This window comes from Quercus robur, chromosome 6 (genome assembly GCF_932294415.1).
Source record: "Quercus robur chromosome 6, dhQueRobu3.1, whole genome shotgun sequence".
Lineage (NCBI taxonomy): Eukaryota > Viridiplantae > Streptophyta > Magnoliopsida > Fagales > Fagaceae > Quercus > Quercus robur.
The window spans coordinates 15,482,518-15,505,194 of NC_065539.1; the positions used below are offsets into that span (position 1 = coordinate 15,482,518).

The following is a 22,677-nucleotide window of genomic DNA, read 5'->3' on the forward strand; positions in this document are numbered from 1 at the left end:
TGAAAAATTTAGATGCAGACGGGTCCATTTTGTTCTGAACTGGTAGTTAAGGGGTATCTTGAGGATAAGGTATCCACATGTTCTGAGAAATATGATGCATATGCTAGATACATCAGATAATTATTATATCTTGAGGGGGAAGCATATATTAGCACTTATTCCCTTTCATTAGATAACATGCTTGCCTAAGTTAATGGCACCAATTGCATGTGTTTAGATCATTAGAATTCATAAGTCAAGAAGCCAAGGACGGCCTTAGAAATCCTCCTGACAAACTTATGAATTCAGAACACTAATTGTCATGATATTGCAGGTAATTAATGTAAGTGTATAGTCTGACGTTTTACCATATCTCCATTTGTCATGATATTGGGCTTAATCTACTAATGGTAATCAGATGTTGTCAGTTTTCTGACATGGCTAAGACTTATGGTACACTTGTAACAAAATTTATACAGGTCTTTAAGGATTATTTTTAACTGTTTTGATCTATATACTATACACCACATTGCTTTTGTTAATTATATTACTTGTGAAAACGCATGCAAGTTTTTCTAACTTCAACTCGGGCAACTAACAGGAATTGGATTCAAAAGCGTGTTTCTTGTCAGTGCACTACCGCACGTATTTAGCAATGGGTACCGAATTAGATTCAGTGAAATACCCAATCCAGATTGTGCCATTGGGTACATTGTTCCAGAGTGGGTTTCCACAAAACCAAGTTATTCAGACATACAGGCCATTTATGGGTCTGGCAAGACTCTGCCAAACACTGTGATTATTCTCCCTTTAAAGCCAGAGAAAGTGGAAGCTGTGAAGAAACAACTATCAGAAATTCATCCTGAAGTATTGCTCTTTTTGAACAAGATCAAGCGATTGTCAATACAAGAAAGCAGTGGTGAAATTTGCATTGCAGACTCTATTTCTGCAGTTTCTATCTCTACTGAGACTAATCTTGTCTCATTAAAGACTCTGGTAGCAGACTGCCGTGTAGTCTATCTTTCAGTTCAGGAGGAAGCAGACACGACTGAGACCATGTGCCCTTATTACGTATGGAGACAAGTTTTCCCTGTAAAACCAAATAACGTGGTGGATGCAAGGAAGGATGCAAAAGAATGGGTGATATCTCTGGCTTTTCCATCTGGTGAGCGACTGAAGCGAGGGACTTCTTCCGCTGGTGTATTTGCCTTCCTACCTACTGCAATGGTGACTAATTTCCCATTTATAATACAGGCAGACTTCATACTTTCATCTTCTAGAGAAACCATTCTCTTGGACAACAAGTGGAACTCTGGAATCTTGGACAATGTGCCTCACTCCTTTTGTAGTGCTTTTACTACTTTTATGAAGTCCACTTTGACTGAAAAACACTTTTCTGTTGGTCAAGTACTTCATTTCTTGCCTTGCCGAGAGTGTCCATGCAAAGAAATTAACACAGTGAGGCAATCCATCTCGATATTGTTGCAGGAAGAGTGTATTGTTCCTTATGAGACATTTGTTGATGACAAGATATACTTTTGTGAGCCAGCTTCCGTGATAAGAGTCCTGCCTGAGTTCAGGAAAATCCTGGTTAGCATTAAAGAACACAGTGTCCTCTCTCGTGGCATTTCTGCTCAGGTGAAGTTTGTGATGCATAATTCAGTGGACCGCAACGAATATGATGATGCCTTTGAATTTCTCAGAGTTCCTTCTGCAGGTACTTGTAATGACTGGTATGGGAAATGCATTCAAGCATGCAACCTCACTTGTAGAGCTTCTACAAAAGAGTATGTGGATCTTCTTTGCTTTCTTGCTGAAAACTGGAAAAATTTGCCATTAAGGAGTGTCAATACTATACCCCTTTTCAAACACATTACTTGGAATGGAGAAATAAAGTCATGTAGTTTACAAGCAATCAAACAAGAACGTCTAAAGATCCATATTGTCTGGGACTCACAAGAACATGCCTGGCTAAATAAATGGAACCAAGTGATGGGTTGCCCAGATGACATTTTTTTCTTCCCTGATACCTTGGTGGCTGCTCTGGTAGGCTGTAGGATGGAATACAGCCTGAAGCAATGGTTGATACAAAAGGTAGGTGTGGTAGTCACTACCGTTTATAAATATTGTTCAGAGCTTAAATTTTGTCTCCAGACAAAGAAAGACCCAAGACTTGCAGTTTCGTTTTCTCATTTCATATATCATACATGGTTGAAAAAATACATTCGAGAAAGAGAAATTTCTAAAATTTTGCATTCAATGACAGTTATTGATGAACGTGGAAATGTAATTTTGTGCAAGAAGACTCTTGTTCCAGCTTCTGGTAGCAAATGGATAAAACTGTTTAAATCTAATCCATTTACAGAGGATAATGGCAAGTACGTTGAACTAGGGGTGGTATATGCCGAAGCTGCTGAATTTGCTGGAGAATGCACTACGGCAAATGAACTATTGCAATTTTTCAAAAAGCATGGAAAAACTTCTGATTTGCCAGACATAATACCTCAGGACATGGCGTTGCAAGTTGCTTCTAGTCAACTAATATGTGAGGAGGCATTATTGCTTCTGGACTGGCTCCGGAATCAGAGAGCAAATAATTATGAATTTCCTGTAAGGTTCATTGAAAGCATACGGAATGGGAAATGGATTAAAACATATTCAGGCTTTAATTCTCCAACTCAGTGCTTTCTTTGTGATGGAACTGAGATATCAACTCTCTTGGAGATAGGGAGGACTCTACAGGTTTTATCGGCTATTGATGAAGAGTATTATATGGACAGGATAAGATCATTCAAAGATGAATTGATTTTCATTGGCTTGCGGACTGGTTCTGAGGATATGTATCAGCTTATCAGCGATCACCTTAAGTGTCTTGCTTCCTCAGCAATGAGCAAAACAATTGCAATTTTGCTGCTTAGCTTTATAAAGTACTCAAATGACCAAAATAAGCTTGATGAAGACTTGTTAAAAACTGTAAAATCAGGGAAATGGTTGAAGACAAACAGGGGGTATTTGACTCCTCCAGGAACTGTCTATCTGATGCCCAATATGGTAGATGGTATTGTAGAAATTACAGATCTACATGTTGTTGACAGAATATACTATCAATACCAGCTTTATTGTTATAAGGAGGAGCTAAAGTTGCTAGGTGTTCTCGTTGATCTTGAAGATGTTTATAAACTAATACCAGAGCATGTTCAATTTCCAAAAGATCTTTCAACTTTAACAAAAAATAGTGCTTTTCTGTTACTTGGATGCATTCAGCATTTGGGGCTTGCAGGTAATGGTCTTGTGCAGAAGATTAAAGAAAAACCCTGGATGAAAACTAATTCTGGTTTCAAATGCCCTTCAGAGTCCCTTCTGCCTGGTCTTAATTGGGACCACTTATTAAATATTGTTCCTTTGCCTGTTGTTGATAAAGAATATTACGGAAGCAGAATTAGCTTGTACAGGGCTGAACTTGAGGCAATTGGTGTGGTTGTAGATCTTGATGGGGCATACAAAATGCTTTCCTTTACACTCAAGTCAACATTGTCTTCATGCGGTTTAACCAGTGCCAATGTGTTCTCCTTACTCAATTGCATCAGGTGCATGAATAAAACAATGCAGTCACAATCACTCAATATAATTAGCTGCTTGTCAGGGGAGAAGTGGTTGAAGACTTGTCAAGGCTATAAATCTGCCCCAGAATCTATTTTGTTAGATCAGAAATGGGGAACAGTCTCCAAGATTGTGGACCTTCCTTTCATTGATGAGGCATTCTACGGTCTCAGCATCCATTCATATAAATGTGAATTGAATATGCTCGGCGTTGTGATTAATTTTAGTGAAGGGGCTCATTTTGTTGCAAGAGGTCTCAAGTTGCCAAGAGAACTAGCATCTTTAGCGCCAGAGGGTGCTCTCTCACTGCTTCAATGTGCCACATTGCTCAAAAATAGCTGCAAGTCTTCCGACCACTCTACATTTAAGATTTTGCTCAACAAATTAACAGGAAGCAAATGGCTAAAAACACACATGGGCTACAGGTCTCCACAAGAAAGTATCCTGTTCAATCCAGATTGGGAATGTTATTTAACGCCAACAGATGGGCCTTTCATGAATGAGAAGTTCTATGTAACTCTTAGTTCTCTGGAAAAAGAAGGTCTAAAAGCCATAGGGGTGAAGGTGGATGTTGAAGAAGCTTGCCATCTGATTTCCCAAGCTCTTACGTCTCACATTCAAACTTCTGCTGTCATGAGAATCTACAGATTCCTATACAAATTTAATTGGAATCCACAGACACAGGACAGAAGCTCCTCTCAGTTATGGATCCCAGATCAACAACTGGGTAAAGGAAAATGGGTGAAAAATTGGCAGTGTGTAATCCATGACCAGGATAATCTATGTAATGCTCGTCTGCATGCTCTTGATAAATACTATGAGAAGGAATTGCTACCTTTTCTGTCAAAGGCTTTCGGGGTTCCGGAAGTTCCTTCGTCACTTAATTATATGGATATCTGGAATGACTGGAAGGTTACACAACAAGTGTGTACCACTAAGCTAAGCTCCGTCCTGGGGAAAATATCAGAAAATTGGGAGAACTGGGGTTCATACTCTAGAAGTGACCTCAAAAGACAGTGCACCATGCTACCTGCAGCCAATACTTCAGGAGTAATTCAATTTGTGATGAAAGAAGAAGTTTTTATTGCTGACGATTTGCAGTTGAAACAGTCATTTACTGAAGCTAGTGAAAAGCCACTATTTGTATGGTTCCCACCAAGGTGTTCAACATCCCCGGCTAAATTGTTAGAGATTTACACAAGTCTTGGTGTTCGAAAAATATCTGAAGCTGTGCAGTTTGACCTACATTGTACTGTGTCTGCAAGTGAAAAAATTGATAAGACAGATTCCCTGATTGGGAAAGCTTTGATCAAATTGGTGTTGGCCTTTGCAGATATGCCAATGGAAGAAAAACACAAGGTTGCAAAATCTCTCCTTGAACTCTCTATTTATGGCACTGAATACCCAATATCTGTCCGGTATGCTTTACAATTACCTTTGCAGAAAAGGAAGCTAGAAGTAGAAATTGAAAAAATGGTGCTTTGGGAGAAGAACTCACAGAAACTGCTTGTCAAGAAATCATCCTGGAATGAAGGATGGAAAGATATAGAATTCATGGCATCTTTTGCACGAGCTATCTCAGAAGCAGTTCTACCTAACAGTTGGGATCAAAAGGACAAGCTTTGCAGAATAATCCAAATGGGCATGGCATTTGGGTTAGAGGAAGAAGCAGTGGACTCCCTGCTACGGACAGAGAATTTGGAACTATCTGTCGAGGACAAGGATTTCCTTGATTGTTCATTTCCCTCTGGTAAGTCCTCTCCTGTTTTGCTCAAGCGCAAGACTATCAACCCCTTATTGCCTTCAACTCCAAATGGTTCAGCTTGTAGGAGGCGGCTTTGACAGAAATGGAACTAAACTTCCTTTTGCTTTGTATGACATGTGACTGACTGTAAATAGAAATCGAACTAAACTTCCTTTTTGCTTTGTATGATATGTGACTGACTGTAAATACAATAACGCAACATGTAAGATGTAATTATGTATATGTTCTCGACTTCGCTGTAATGGAAGTCCTTTTGGTGGTTCTGTATATTGAATACCCTACAACTGTTGTCTTGTAATCGCAGGAACGACATAATGTGCATGTAACAGTAGTTGTACTTTATTATGGATAGATTGAAGAAGCATGTTCTTTGATAGGCACCTTTGTCTCATAGTAAAAACTGAATTTACCATAATTTAAACTAAAATGCCTGTGGGAGGTGATAGCCTCAGGTTTGGTTTTCTACCGTTTAGGGTGGTGGTTTGCTTTTCTACCGTTTAGGGTGGTGATTTTTCTTACCTTTCTCTCAAAAATTAAAAAAGGGGTGGTGATTTTGATCATGTGATTGGTAATCCATGATTAATGTTGGTAATTTTGCTACGATTAGGGCTTCAATTCTGCAATAAACGATGATCCTTGCCTAGGCTTTAATGTCGTTTATGTATCTTTAAAAGGTTTATGGCTTGTGGATGTGAAAAGGTTGGGCCAAAATGGCCAAATATCACTTTTTTAAAAAAATATAATGTAATCTACCACTGTTTGCGAAATATTTAGCAATCTATCACTTTTTTAAAACCCGATTTTGTGAAAATTGAGTTTTTCTACTTGAGTACCATGAAAAAATTTTGAAATATTTTGATGTAACTCGAGTTCCATGAACTCTTAACTATCATGGAAAACTCAACTTAATGAAGCCTTTTGGAGTGGCAAGCTCAACTTTTACTACTCAAAGCTCAAAGCAATAGGAGGGGTTGTAGATCTTCGCTTTGGAATTATTATAGCAGGTTGGTCTAGTAATTAGTAGGCGGCTGTTCGGTTGCGTATGATACTGGGACCAATAGATCAAAAATGGGTTTGTGCCGCTAGTGTTGAATGATCTACTCTACACGGTGTAAGACTCTACACGGGTGTGGCCTTAGAGGGCTAGAACTCATAAACACTCTTTCATTCATCAATAGGGCCATGGTCGCTCACTTTTCTAGGCCAAGATCGATAAGTGGAAGTCATTAAAAAAAATGTTTTTTTTGACCGGCTGTTCTTGTTTTGATGAAAAATCTTATGAGAAAATAATTTTTTGCATTTTCTTGTGATTGGTAGCATTAAAAAAAGTATCAAAACTATCCATGGTTAATGGAAAACAATATTATTAGTATGATTTATTTTTCAGGGGAGGTTTTCTACTAAAATTTTCTGGAAAATAACTCCACCTCATTGCACGAAACAAAAGAAGGCAAGAGATAGTTTTCTAGTTCATTTTCAAGTTAACTACCAAACACAGGAAGGAAAATGAAATAGTTTTTAAGAAAATATTTTTTGAAAAATAATTCATTTTTCAAAAAAACATAGTCACATGGATCATGTGACACCGAATCTTAATTCATTTTTATTATTGGTAAAATACACAAACAACCGATGGGTTTTGAACCCAAGACCTTACTCTCTACCTTACTCTTATAAGGAGGGAGGAAATGTCATCTAAGATAGAGCTCATTCGTGTAAACGGTATGGTAACATAATTTAGTCATTATATATTTTGAACAATATTATGCATCCCAAAAGAAGTTAATTAACAGAGAATCAAAAACAATATATAAGACATCGTAATAAAAAGTGGCTACAATTTTTTGAAGAGGTAACAAAATCAGGTTGACATCAATATGCAAGCAAAGATAACACACCTTAAAATAGTTGCCAAAGCGTGACTCATAAATCAGAAAGGCATAGTATGGAGCAGCTGCAAGGCCAAGAACAGCTCCACTCCCCATTAGCAATGGCCTGATGTGTAAGGTGGAACCTGAAACGAGACATTAAAGACTTAGCAATCTGACATGTACTGTACTTTTAATCACTAACATACAGGATATACTGCAAGATTTGACGTAGTATTTAACCCAACAATTGTTTGCAAAAACATTAGCCTTTACAGCTTCCACAAATTGTTCAACGGTTGGTGATGGCATCTAGGAGACGAGGATGTATGGCCACTTCATTTGAGTGCGTATAATACCATGTCCATGTCCGTGCATCCTAGGATTGCATGGCATGAATATTCCAATGACATCTGCAGTACATTTTCCTCTGGACAAAAAAGTAGAATATTACAATCTTCTTTCCTATAGGCATCTAAACCTTCAAATTATCACAAGAGACAAAAGTGAGAGACATGGAGGGTTAAAGTCATCAAAATTGATGCAACTGAAACAACAATCCATGTAATGACAATTGAAAAATGATCTTGCCCTTGTAAAATAAAGCTAGAATTTGTGAATGGGATTGTTAAGGATTTAAACCAAGTTGATTATTAATTCAATCACTGGTCGGTAATCCGAGGAATGCACCAGATTGCTTTTTAACATAATATAATTTTTATTTTTTTCAAAATATAAAATTTGTTAATTATGATAGAATAGGTCTTTATTACAATTGCAGTTATGCGTGGAATTAAATATTTTATCTATTGACATTTATTATGACTGTATTTTTTTCTTAACAATTACTTTTTTTTTTTTTTTTTTAAGAAAGAAGATCTCAAATAACTATAAATGCGATGGTCACTCCACAAGTATAAGTGCTTGTGGGGTGTAAGGGGTAAGAGCCGAGGTTTAAGTCTCTAAGAGAAACGAACATCTACCATCCAAACAACACAATTTGGAAATATAACAACTAACTTAGCCAAATTATGCGCTACTTTGTTGCCCTCTCTCTTTGTATGAGAGTAGGATAATTCAGAAAAATTTCTTGCAAAAACACAGGCATCTTGTACCAGAAAACCATTGTTAAGGACAAAATTTTCACATCATATGGAATTTATTTCATTGGCAACTCGCACCACACCAATAAATTATGGACTTAGGGAAAACCTCTTTTAAAGCCCATATTCACAAAATGACGCCGAAGCCCATGGTCCAAAACTCATGGCGATATTTATCTCATCAAAGCCCATAGTTCAAGCTCATGGCACAACATTTCATTCTCGGCTCATGATCCAAGTTCATGAGTCTTATTGGGGGGAACTTTGGGAGTCATGGTTTGGAGGGCCAAGAAGTATTGTTGGTTTTTAGACCCCTTAAAACACAATTGGATTAACCTAGGTAATTAGCCAATTTGTTACTTAGTCCAAATTCCAAATCTAGGTTATCACAATCAAACAATCATATCATACAAAGCAGCGGAAAGATAAATAACACAACGATATGATAACCCAGGAAAACCAAATCGGTAAAAAACTTGGAGAGAATTTAACCTAGCTATCTTCAAGGTAAAAAGCAAATCCACTAGAAAGAATCGAAGTTCATACAATAAGACTTACAAGCCCCCACGCTCGACTTCTTATTGCTACCTACCAGTAGAACTTACTGACACGACCACGTGCAAGTTCCGAATCCACAGACTCCTTCTTTCTTTGGCCTTTGCAAAACACAAACACCCCTGTTTATGACTTTGAGATCCCACTCAAAGGTTTAGCAACACAAACTCTCCTGTTTGTGACTCTAAGACCACCCTTGAAGGTTTAGATCATCAGCACTTTTAATGACTAGAGAAGGCAGCAACTTCTACAATACCGGATCTTGAGATTCTTCAAGTAATAACACCGGTAGAAGATATGAGAGAGCTTTTTAGGAACAAAACCCTAAATACAAAAGAGGCACACTTTTCTCTCTCTAAAAAGCCAAATAAAAACGTGCTTAGGGTTTTCTTTATACGCTGGGAGAAGTAGATTAGAAACCCTAATCCTTAATGGGTTTGAACTGCTGTTTGGGTTTAGTTAAAATTTTGCAGATACGACTTTCGATCGATCGAGCCTGTCTTTCAATCGATCGAACCATACATATTATGAAATCTTCTTCCTACAGCTTGTATGTTCTTGAATCTTGACTTGAATCACATTGAGCATTGTCTAATAAAACCTATAGACTTTAAGATCTATATCTAGACAAGTTTGTGTTCACGATTTGCCAATTGTTCTAAACATTTAGAACCTAACAAACTCCCTCTTTGGCAATTCGTGACAAAACTTTCATACAAAATGAAATGCTCAAATACAAGAACAACCCAATACAATAAAATGCCCAATTACATCACAAATCCCAATCTAAAACTCCTAAAATAGAAGTTGCAAGAAGAGGTAGAAGGTCTTGATCAGAATGCACCTGTCTTTCCTGAAACACTCAACAAACTCATCACCGCATGTGTGGAAAGAAAGACATATAAACAATAATATGAAAACAAAATATATAAAAAAATAAACTAACTCTCCCCCTAAGTTAGATACAACAAAAAGTTTTTTATATTCTCCCCCTTTGAAAAACTATTTTATCTCCCCCTAAACAAAACAAACAAGATTCCCACATATTCTCATATTTCATCTCCCCTTTTTTGTCACGTATTGACGAAGTCTACCTAATCAAAAGGTAGACAGAAAACATACGCAATAGAGTAAGAGAAAATAGAGACAACTCCCCCTATGAAGAGCGACAACTCCCCCTAAGAACCACAAAGGTTAAAAAAAATTTCTCCCCCTATAAAAATAGAAAAAACAAAACAAGTTTTGGGAAAAAACAATTTTGGGGAAAAATAAAGGGGGTGGGGATAAATAAAAAGACACAAACCAAGTTTTAAAAAAACTAAGTTGAGGATACATATGAAAAAAAAAAATTCTCTCTTTCAATAAAATGCAAACATGGCACTATGTGACCCATAAACAGTTGCATAAGTAAAGAAAATATTTGCATATTGATTATCCATCATAACTCTTAAGAAAATAATTTTCTATAATTCACACATAAAAATAGCATATACTAGAAAGTACATAACTCAAAAATTAATCAATCAATTTTTAAATCAAGTTGAGTACCCAATTTAGCAAAGTGTATGCATGTTATGTGTGAACAATGAGAGATATGACTACAAAACTGCAAGATGGATAGAAAAAAAAACAATGCAATACATGTGAATCCTAAACATAAATGATGCATGGAAAAATCAAATTTTTGAAAAACAGAGCAATTTAATACAGAAACTCCTCAAAGCACAATATTTCATGAATGAAATGTATGAGTATGAGATTAAAAGTTTTTTTTAAAAAAAAAAAACTTGAATTCAACCCAGATCTTCCAAAAAAAAATTTTCAACCAATTTGTCTCCAAATCTCAAACTTTAAACACATTTTGCATTAAAATCAAGGAACTTTTAATCTTGGATGGCCACAATAAGATCACACACAATATAATGTACCAAGTTTAATAAAGAGTAACTTGTGTAGTGTGTGCAACTAACAAAAACTTGAGATACATGTGAGGTGATATATAAATAGAAATCAATCATAAAATCTATAAAATTCATCACGTAGAATTTGAAAGAGACTATCACCTAAAGAGTTACATCATATAACTTCCACATCTCCTAGAAAACAAGCTTGCAATCATGTAAGTTTCTTGATTTGCCTCATAATATACACACCAATTTTATTTGAGCAGAAACTTATTAAAATAGCCAGGATAATGTACACACCAATTTTATTTGATTGATTTAACATTAAGTCCAATAATGTATACACCAATTTTAACATTTAAACCGAGGCTACATCTTATGTTCTTTTTGTGCATGTGCTACACTTTCTCGAGTACAAAATCTTACGATATGCACTAAGGTGTTCATGATTGGCTAGTAAACAGTGGTGAGATGGTTATTTATGCCTTTCTCAAAAGGTTCAAGTCCGACAGTCAAAGACGTGTGACTTCAAGATCAAGACAAAATGATCAAAAGTTACAAACATCTCCCACACAACATGCACTACAAAGTTTAAACTAGTAAAGTGTAATAAAAGAAGCTCATCCAAGCTAAATAAGGTACATAAACATGTTATGTAAAGATAATATGGTCAATCCTTGATTATAAATCCAAGATGTGAAATACAAAATACAAAAAACTTTTTGGTAAAAAAAATTATAACAAAAAACAAAAAGCACACATTATGCTAAATGAACAATGCAAATGCAATGCATGACAGTGCTTAACTAAGCTATAGAGGGTACGCAAACAAGAAAAATCAATTTCTTAATTAATCCTTGAGTACATGTACAAACTAATACATACTTATACAAAATCAAAAATAGCTTAGCACTTATAACACATACTATTCAAGTTTCTCCACAATGTCAAGTATGTTCTAAATCAAGAGAGATATCATAATTCATGTAATCCTCAAGAAAAATAAAACAAGACTCAAAATAAAATATTTTTGTTTTTTTGAAAATTTTTCAATGTTTTTGGATTTTTTTTATTAAATAAAAAAAATTCTAAAAGAAACAAAACAACCAAAAACAAAAACAAGACATGTCCACAAACAATTGAAAGAATTAAATCAGGGACAAGTCAGCAACACTCACCTTAGAGAATTTTTTCTCACCCATATAGCACGAGTCTTTGGCTTTGTAGGTGAAAATCCATGAGAAGCAGAGTGTATTTGAGGAATTACACTAATCTTCTGAGAAAGACTGAAATCTTGCAAATTCCTTTCACAAGCCAACAAGCTCAAATTTTTCAAAAGAATATGAAACAATTTATGGTAGGAGAAATATCATCACAAATCTTAGACTGAAACACAGAATGCTTAAATTTCAGTTTATGACAATTAGGACGAATGTGACCACGGACACCACAAAAATGGCAGATAGGAACAAATTTAGGAACATCAGTATTCCTAGGGGAGTTTCCAGTCACAAGCTTTGGTTCTTGCCTCAACAAAGAACAATTTGGTCTAATATGACCAACAACACCACAAAGGTGACAGGTAGGCACAAAAACATATTTATTATGCTCTCTAACAGTAGATTTAGACATAAGTTTAGAAACTTCAGCGTCAACATCGGAATTTTTACATTTGTTTAACCTAGCAAAATAAGCCTTTTCTTTATTATTCCTCTTAAAATGAGGGATATAAACTTTCTCAGTTTTAGGCTTAAGAGAAACAGAAACACTTCTGTTATCAACAGCAAACTTGGTACTAGTCAAATTTTCAATTTTAACTTTAAATTCAACTAACTCTTGTTCCAAGCTTTTCATCTTCTCATCTTGAGAAGAAATTTGATTTCTCAAAAATTCATTCTTTTTATTAGATTCATCTAATCTAACAACCAATTCCTCTTTTTCAAGTTTAGCCAATTTTAACTCTTCCTTGAATTTCTTAGCAATTTTCATGGATTTCAATAATTCCTTACGAAGATTTTCACAGGCATCAATAAAATCAACAGAAGCATGAGCAAAAACATGATCAGAAAGACACTTCAAATTATCCATGACAACAGGGGCCAAGGATCAGCTCTTAGATCAAAAGATCTAAAACAAAAAAGCAACCCGCTCTGATACCACTTGTTGGTTTTTAGACCCCTTAAAACACAATTGGATTAACCTAGGTAATTAGCCAAGTTGTTACTTAGTCCAAATTCCAAATCTAGGTTATCACAATCAAACAATCATATCATGCAAAGTAGCAGAAAAATAAATAACACAACGATATGATAACCCAGGAAAACCAAACCGGTAAAAAACCTGGGGAGGATTTAACCTAGCTATCTTCAAGATAAAAAGCAAATTCACTAGAAAGAATCGAAGTTCATACAATAACACTTACAAGCCCCCACGCTCGACTTCTTATTGCTACCCACCAGTAGAACTTACTGACACGACTACGTGCAAGCTCGGAATCTACGGATTCCTTCTTTCTTTAGTCTTTGCAAAACACAAACACCCCCGTTTGTGACTTTGAGATCCCACTTAAAGGTTTAGCAACACAAACTCTCCTGTTTATGACTCCAAAACCACCCTTGAAAGTTTAAATCATCAGCACCTTTGATGACTAGAGAAGGCAGCAACTTCTACAATACCGGATCTTGAGATTCTTCAAGTAATAACACCGGTAGAAGATATGAGAGAGCTCTTTAGGAACAAAACCCTAAATACAAAAGAGGCACACTTTTCTCTCTCTAAAAAGCTACATAAAAACGTGCTTAGGGTTTCCTTTATATACTGGGAGAAGTAGATTAGAAACCCTAATGCTTAATGAGCTTGAACTGCTGTTTGGATTTAATTAAAATTCTGCAGATACGGCTTTCGATTGATCGAGCCTGTCTTTCGATCGATCGAACCAGACAGATTATAAAATCTTCTTCCTGCAGCTTGTATGTTCTTGAATCTTGACTTGAATCACATTGAGCATTGTCTAATAAAACCTATAAACTCTAAGATCTATATCTAGATAAGTTTGTATTCACAATTTGCCAATTGTTCTAAACATTTAGAACCTAACAAGTATGTTCAGTAAAACTCTAGCGGTTCAAAGTTGATAAAGGAAACATGTTGTTCGGCATGTCCTCCCTAATTTCCTGAACTCTAACGAGTCAGTGTACAATAAGTAGCATCTAGTAAGCCTTTCATATCACATGATACTTAAAATGATAATTCTCCCCATGCTCTTTACATAAAAATTAATGTTCATCATATAATATAAGTTTAAAAAATGTAATTATACTATTTCATATAAATTATATTATTATTTAAATCAATCCCAAGCACATGGCTAAATCTATATTAATATCTCATATCTAGTATTAAATGCTCTCCTTACTCTCCAAGATTTGGTCAAAACACAAAGAGACCATAATTATATCTCTAAAACTTCATCAAATATCAACCAACTAGTCTATTACTTATCAAAATTATATTGTAATAAAACCATAGACTAAACATATAATTTTCCAAAAGAGGCAACTTAGCCAAAAATACCAGGAATAGTTCCAACAGAAACTGTCTTAACTTTCGCAAAAGCTACAACAACTCCAGCAGAAACAGCAACAGCTCCAGCAACAACTGCAATAGCTTCAGCAGCAGTTTAGGCAACTAACATATGTCCAAAGTGACTTCATCAACCCTTTAATGCCCATTCCCAGCAGCTTACTGCTATACCCAAAGAAGCAAATATCCTATAAAAGAAGTCCTACAATTTTAAGCTAAGATCCTTAGCCTCTAGCTGCAATACTAGAAATAGAAAGATCTCATAAATGTTATCTTACCATTTTTAGCCAAACTCATGAATTTAATGCAAAATATTTTCTCCAGCAAAAGATCTCACACAGCTGACATCATCCAACTGTGTTAGGACAACTACTGCTATAGAGCTATTAGCTATAACGGCTACTGCTATACTGCTGTGTCAGCTATTGTACAACTACAATAGCAGCCTTAAAGTTTCAAACTTTCTTCTTTTGGCTAAAAACCAAAAGCTCACTAATGAAATCACTTACTTTGTCAAAGACTTTTCCTTATTTGTTAAATTTCCCTTCAACTAATTATAATCTAATTACATACTTGGCTCTATATAAAGAGGACCAAGCCACACACTAACACACCATTATCCATCTTTCTCTCATTCTCTTATTTTGAAACTTCATTATTTTGCTGCCCATAAATACATCTCCATATCTTTCTACATTTCTCTTACAAAATCTCTCTTCTTAGATAACACAATTACAACACACCTATTACACCACACCATTACCCCATCATATACTTACTCTCTCTTTCCCTCCATATTCAGAAAATGCCTATATTTTTCTGCCCATAAACACAGCCCCATCTCTTTCTCCATTTCTCTTACAAAATCTCTTCTCTTAGAAAGAAACATAACTCATTATCATAACACAAAAGTCATTCCAACAGTAACTATAATCTCATGTATTTACTATATTTAACCTTGATATCTCTCATACTTCCTTATATTTTACAAACACATTCCTCACAATATATCCATACATACTTCTAATATATCTTTAAACTCTATGTCTCACAAAGTAATTATATACAAGATCCATATTCAACAAAGTATCTACATATATTTCTAATACATCTTACAAACACCTTATCTCACAAAACATATATATTTCTCACCATCTTCATATACCTTAAAAGATATCAAATACTCTTCCCAGAACATGTTACAAAGCCCTTCTCATGGAAGGCATATAATTATAATGCTAAAAGGTCCTTCTTATGAAAGGCACAAACTTATAATATTAAAAGCCCTTTTTATGGAAGGCAATATTACTCATATTTGACTAAAAACTAAAAGAGTATTGCGTGGAGAAAATCATTTAAGTGCAAGATAAAAGAGATAAACTTAACCAACCTATGCACACAGTTAGACATGTTATCTCTCCCTCCAGTTGCACCCATTTTTTCCCTTCAATCATGAAGTCATCATGAAAAGACTCATAATATCATATTATACCACTAGACTCATTTTACTATGCCACTGAAATGTTATGTCCACTAATGTCATACGGCTGAAGGCACAAACCACATAAAGATAAGTCATTATGTCTTTATTTCTAAATTTACATTATTGAATATATTTTACTTCATTATCATTGTACCGCTGGACTTATGTTATTATGCCGCTAGAATGTTATCAGCTCACTAATACTATATAGCTGGAGCCATAAATCATATAAAGAATAAAGTGATGCTATACAGCTAGAGTCAGAAACATAAAAGATAAGTCAATGTTTTCTCCATCTTTGAATTACATTATTAAGTATATGTTAACTTATTATTATTGCACCGCTGGATGCAAGTTACTTTAATATCATCTCACTATTTAATAAAACACGATCTCACTAATACTTCAGAGATTCTAAGCTTTTGCCCCTATTGAGCAAAAAATCAAGCAATATGTCCCTGTTTCAAAACTATTTAGGGGTGTGTCCCTATTTTGATACTCGATCAACGTAAAATCGAGTTACATAAGGAACTCAACTATTACAAGGCCGAGTTTTGGGCAGGTTGTTGCCACGCTGGATCGCCACCGTGGCTTTTCCACAATAAAATATTCCCGCGTTACTGTTCAGAACTCGGCATTGTAGAAACCGAGTTATATGCAGAATAAAATGGAATTTTGAATGTAACATCTCCAAAACAGTTTGTCTCACTCCCTCAGTCCAATCAATAGCGACCCTCAATCTGTTTAGTCTCCCTCAGTCTATTTAGAGTAGACCCTTTCCAAGTTCAACACATTTTCAAGTTCTCTTATTTCTACCCGTAGGCCGAAGCTCAACCCAAACCCACACCTAAAACTCTCACCATAGCCGAAGCTCAACGCAATCCATCTTCAGAGTTAAAGGATTAGAAACGTACTAAGGTAATTTCTAAATGCTGAGTTTAATTTTTTTTTTTCCCTTTTCATTTAATATGAGTTAAGTGTGGCTTGTGCATGTACTCTGATTTGAGTGTGGCTTCTTAAGTTTTTCTCTGTTAGATTTTTCTCTATTCATTATTATTGTTGTTGTTTTAGCTTTGTTGGGTTTGGTTTTGAACTGGGTTTTATGCATAACTAGGACACAAATTCATGTAAAATACAGTTGATGGTCATAATTGGTGAGGTCATGAATTAAATAATCAAGACTGGCTACAAGAACTAGAACCCATGAGAACAAGAAAAGATTGAGAAAAATCTTTCCAACTTTTTTCTGCTTGATTAGACAAAATTAATAATCATGCTTGTCATTCACCTGAATGATATATGTTCTTTACCCCAACTTTAATGCTTCACATTCAATTAATCTCATTGTACCTAATCAACAATACTAAAGAAATGGAGTAAAGATCTTGGGAATTATCCATCATATATGATAGCATGATGGTGGCATGACAATGGTGTTCATTATTAGGGAAAATTGCTTTTTAATTCATATAGTTTGAAAGTGTATCAAATCAAACTCTATAATTTCGACAAAAAGTTTAAAAAAAAAAATATATATATATATATATATATATATCTAATCTTTACCCAGTTAAGTGGAACTATATTGTATTTGGGCTTTAATATGGATTGTGGGTCTAATTTGTTCTCTTAAAGTAGGAGCTTTAAAATATAATTTTTCCAAATACTTATAATAAATTGACTAGAGACTCAATAAAGCTATAGACACATCTTATGGCAAGAAATGTGAATTGTGTCTCAATTACTTTTCTTGATTAACAAAAGGTATAGCTAGCTTGAATTTTATAATTTAAAAAATAATATTCATCTTGAAAGATAGCTAGAGACTTCACTTTCATGACCCGACTTTGTGGATGTTATTGATAATGGGATTACATTTCAGATAGTATGTACTCCACACTTCATCCAAGTTTCTTATTATGAATCTTGAAAATCGGTAGCATTCTCTCAATAAAAAGAATTAAGGTTCAAATTTTCCTTCCTCACTTGTTGTAAGAGAAAAAAAAAAAAAAAAAAACTAATTATTTAGTTATAAAATTGATGATTTTTTTTTCTAACTAATTTGAAGAATAAGAAAAATAGAAAAGATTCATTATCCATAATCTCTAAATTGTTAACTCTTGGACTATATTCATAAAAATAAATAAATAAATAAACCCAAAAGAAAAGAAAGCAAAGCTTTTGGACTGTTATGGTCACCAATTCAATGTTCATTTGACATAAAACTATGCACACACTATCATTTGATGGTATAGGTCTCACAATTGTTTAATCCATTTAATTAAGCTCAATATTAATTTGATTATTATTAGTTGCCTCCAAAGCTATGCTTATGAGTGAGATGTTCATTACACTAGAGTCTCTAATGGCACCTTTACCTACTTCCATGTTTGTCTCCCCCTTTTTTCTTGAAAATACTCCTTACTAGCCACTAACTTACTATGAACCCTTTTCACTTCTTGCTTTATGAAATAAAATTTCTTTTAGAATGTGATGTCAAGTACGGAGGTACTTAAAGATTAGGGGAAAAAGTAAAAGGAAAGAACTTATTTGGACATAAACCATTGTTGGACAAACATTATTTGGACATAGACCATTGCTGGACATACCTTATTATATTGGACATGAACTATACCACAGCTGGATATGGACTATTGGACTCATCCCATTATTGGACATATGACAATTAATTAATCATTCTAATGGACATCACTTAACACACATAATAATAACGTTCAACTCACTATTTAATCAAATCTATTATGCTAAACAAATTATTTATTTATTTCAACCATTATAATGATTCTAAGACTTTGAGTTTTATCTATTTTGTAGGTTTAAAAATGCATCGGAAACCATTGGTCTATACGGCCCAATGTCTAGTTGTGAGAGACCACGCCCTCGGCTCGTTTTATAGGATGTTGGGCCAAACCCACATGAATGGGTGGAGTCATGTTATTGCCTCTCAAAATGGAGGTTCATCTAGTTATATTTTCCCTTTAGATTAAGAGTTTTACAATGGAGTCACCACTTATTTAATTATTGGAATAAATAAGAAAACCAAAATTGAAAATTTTCTCATTTTATTAATTTGTAATTGAATTTACATTGATCATAGGAAAATTACATGGCTTTGGTCCTAGATACAATCTAAGATAAAGTGCATGACTTTGTTTCCTAGTTACAATCTAAAAATCGAAAATTACATGGATAAGCATTTGATCTACTAACCCTTAATCTAAGCTTGAAAGTTATGTTACAAGATGAGAAGGTGTTAAGCACCCACCTTACCCGGTGAAACCGGTCTTCTAGACTATGGTGGCCAACATTCATATCACATCATCTAATATGTTATCAATTAATTTGCATGTTGAATTTAATGTGTGTGCATGTGATAAACCCTAATTCAATTTATTAAGCATGACATTTGGATTGAAAAATAAACTCTAGTGAATGTGTATGGATGGTGATATCCTAGATTCAAGAATTTAAAAGAATTATTAAACAAACATCTTTTTCATGTTTTTTGATGTTGATTTCAGATCGAAACTAGTGTTATGCATGAACATGTGATGAACAACCAAGAACATATAAAGAATACATAAGAACATTTAAGAACATTCAAACATATTCAAGAGAATTTTAATAGTTACTATCATGCTTAAATCCTAAATTCTCATCGTGGCAACATAAAAAACAGGTTAGGGAAAGGGATTATACCTTCATACAAGATCCATATAGTAGAGGAGGAGAGTCTTGGTAAAGGTCCTAAAGGTGGAGGAAAAGAAGAGTTAGGAAAGGAAGAGTGAGTCTCACTCAATACCTTGAGTCTCAAGAAGACCAAGATATGATAAGACTACTCAACTTCACTAGAACTCAAGAGAGGGGAAGAGAGGGGATTTTTTGTATGTTTTGGAATGAAAAAAATGGGGGGTTTATATAGTAGTGGTGGAGAAAATATGAATGGAATGACATTTAATGAGGGTTGACAAAGAATCATGAACCTAGACCTCATTTTAGCCTTGAGAGAAATATAGTGCATTAAGGGTGCGTTTGTTTTGGGGGAAAATGATTTCAAGAAATCATTTTCCCCCAAACCCGCATGTTTGGCAGCAACGAAAAATTTCATTTTCTGGAAATTCACTTCCTGTTGACCGAAATTTACGCCTTTGACCCGAAAATGATTTTACACTCTCATTTTCACTTCAAATCATTTCTGGGTCACGCAAAACACAGAGAGAGCGAGAGAAAGAACGCAGAGAGAGCAAGAGAAAGAACAACACAGAGAGAGCGAGAGAAAGAATGCAAAGAGAGTGAGAGAAAGACCAACACAGAGAGAGCGAGAGAAAGAACGAGAGCTCCGATCCAGCCAACGAGTGAGAGAAAGAACCAAAGCTCCAATCCAGCCACCGAGAGCTCTAATCCAGCCAACGAGTGAGAGAAAGAATGAGAGCTCCGATCCAGCCACCGACACCGATCTACCTCACGCCGAGCTCAGCCAGACGATCACCGCGCCAAACGCCATAGACCCACGGTGAGTGAGAGCTCAAACTCACACCGATCCAGACCAACGCACCCGATCCAGCTCAACTAGTCAATCACCAGTCTAGCCACTCCGATCACCAAGCCAAACACTGACTCATGGTGAGTTTTTCGGAACCGGTTGACCGTCCACACACTCACCTCACCTCCGACCCACACACGTCCGATCCACACACTCACCTCACCAGTCCAACCCATCCTCCCGACCCACCTCCCGATCCGATCTCTGCATTATATATATATATATATATATATTTATTTATATAAATATTTATATATTTATTTACTTTTTTTTATTTATTAATTTTTTTAATTATCCATGTTTTATTAAACTGTGTATTTATAGGTTATGCATATGAAATTTTGGAGCTTTTCTGGTTGCAGGTTATTCAGGATTGGTTTTTGGTTTGTTTTTTTTTTAGAATTTTGGAGCTTAATTGGTTATGCATGATTGGTTTTTGCTGTGATTTTTTTTTTGAATTTGGGTAGTTGGGTTATGTGTAGAACTTTTGCTGTGATTTTATTTTTCATTTAAATTTGACTAGTTGGGTTATGTGTAGAAAATTTGGAACTTGACCCATGCTTGGTGTTATTATGTTCTTACAGTAGAATATGTGTGTTTAAACCTTAATTGAAGGTGCTTTGGGTATATAGAGGTGATTGTAAATAGAATGCAATGTGATGGTATTGTGATATATCAATGTGCAGTTATCAATGTGATGATATTGTGATAGTGTAAATATTGATTGTAAATAGAATGCAATGTGATGGTATTGTGATATATCAATGTGCAGTTATCAATGTGATGATATTGTGATAGTGTAAATAGAATGCAATGTGATTTGGTACTCGTTATCAATGTGGTTTGGATGTTTTCTGTTTGTGATTTTGTTAGATGAAGAAAAAAACCAAAGCCGCAATTCTTGCCTCAGTTGCATCTGTCCTTCTTATGGGGGTTGCATTGTTAAGGAAATTGAGACGTAGACGTAGACAACTGCCTAGGGCGCCTTATGTTAACCATGCCGCCAAGAGAGAGGAATACATAAATAGTGTTCTGCATGGAATTGAGAGACATTGTGTGAATCAACTTAGGATGAAACCTATAGCTTTCCACCACTTATGTCACATCCTCACTGAGGGGGAGCACGTACGCCCGACTATTCACATGTCTGTTACGGAGCAAGTATTCATTTTCTTATACATTATTGGTCATAATGTGAGGTTTCGTGTAATGGGTAGTCGGATCTATAGATCAACTGAGACTGTTCATAGATACTTCAAGGTCATCCTTAGGGGGGTCCTGAAATTATATAGAACTTTAATAAGACTGCGTAGCGAAGATACACCCCTAGAGATAAAGAATAGCAGAAGGTTTTACCCATATTTTAAGGTAAATATTACGACTTGTGTATTTTTGTAAATTGTGAATATTTATGTAATTTTAAACCATTAAGTCTGTCGAAAATTAGGATTGTGTTGGAGTAATAAATGGTACACATGTTCGTGCATCTGTGCCACCTGAAATACAAGGAAGATTTCGTGGTCGCAAAGATGGAACCACGCAAAATGTGTTAGCTGCCATTAGTTTTGACTTAAAGTTCACTTATGTATTGGCTGGATGGGAAGGCAGTGCACATGATTCACGTGTGTTAAATGATGCATTTGCTAGGCCAGGGGGATTTTCAATTCCCGATGGTATTATACGATTACTTTACCTTTTTGGTTTATTAGTTTAATAAATATTGTGCGTTTTCCTAAGCATAGTAGTGATTTGGTTTTATTTTTTAATATATGTAGGTAAATATTATCTTAGTGATGCTGGGTATGGTAATAAAAATGGAATATTGTCACCTTATCGGAGTGTGCGATATCACTTGAAAGAGTTTAGTGATCGTCCTCCTGAGAATGCGCAAGAATTGTTCAACCTCCGACACTCTTCATTGAGAACTACCATTGAGCGAGGGTTTGGAGTGGTGAAGAAACGTTTTCGAGCGTTGGATGCAGAACCATTTTGGTCTTTCCCAACCCAAGTAAAAGTAGTGTTAGCGTGTTGTGTGGTTCATAATCACATTATGGGGGTTGAACCAAATGACCATATTATGGAAGATGCAATGAACCAAATAGAGTCTAGTGACCACCAACAAGAAACACAATCACGTCAGGAGTCCGTCGAAGATAGTAGATCATGGAATGCTAAGAGAGATGAGATATGCCAAGCCATGTGGTCTGATTATGTCAGGAGTGGAGAGTAGTACTTTATTTAGATTTCTATGATTGTAATGTGTTTTTTCTTTTT

At 35.2% G+C, this 22,677-nt stretch overlaps 1 protein-coding gene across 1 annotated transcript; it reads left to right on the forward strand.

Annotated features, from left to right (window-relative positions):
- Positions 1–416: 416 nt before the first annotated feature.
- On the forward strand, positions 417–22,633 carry LOC126689896 (uncharacterized). The gene is made up of 5 exons (XM_050385060.1): positions 417–432; positions 581–5,404; positions 20,728–20,786; positions 21,851–22,076; positions 22,179–22,633. The coding sequence occupies exons 1-5, from the start codon at positions 417–419 to the stop codon at positions 22,631–22,633; spliced, it is 5,580 nt and encodes a 1,859-aa protein (XP_050241017.1).
- The last annotated feature ends 44 nt before the right edge of the window (positions 22,634–22,677 follow it).

Bases quoted from the DNA above. Each gene is read 5' to 3' on its own strand.
- LOC126689896 (XM_050385060.1), top strand. The intron at 20,787-21,850 runs GTTTGTTTTTTT...GTCGAAAATTAG, and splicing joins TTATTCAGGATTGGTTTTTG to GATTGTGTTGGAGTAATAAA. The intron at 22,077-22,178 runs GTATTATACGAT...TAATATATGTAG, and splicing joins GGGATTTTCAATTCCCGATG to GTAAATATTATCTTAGTGAT.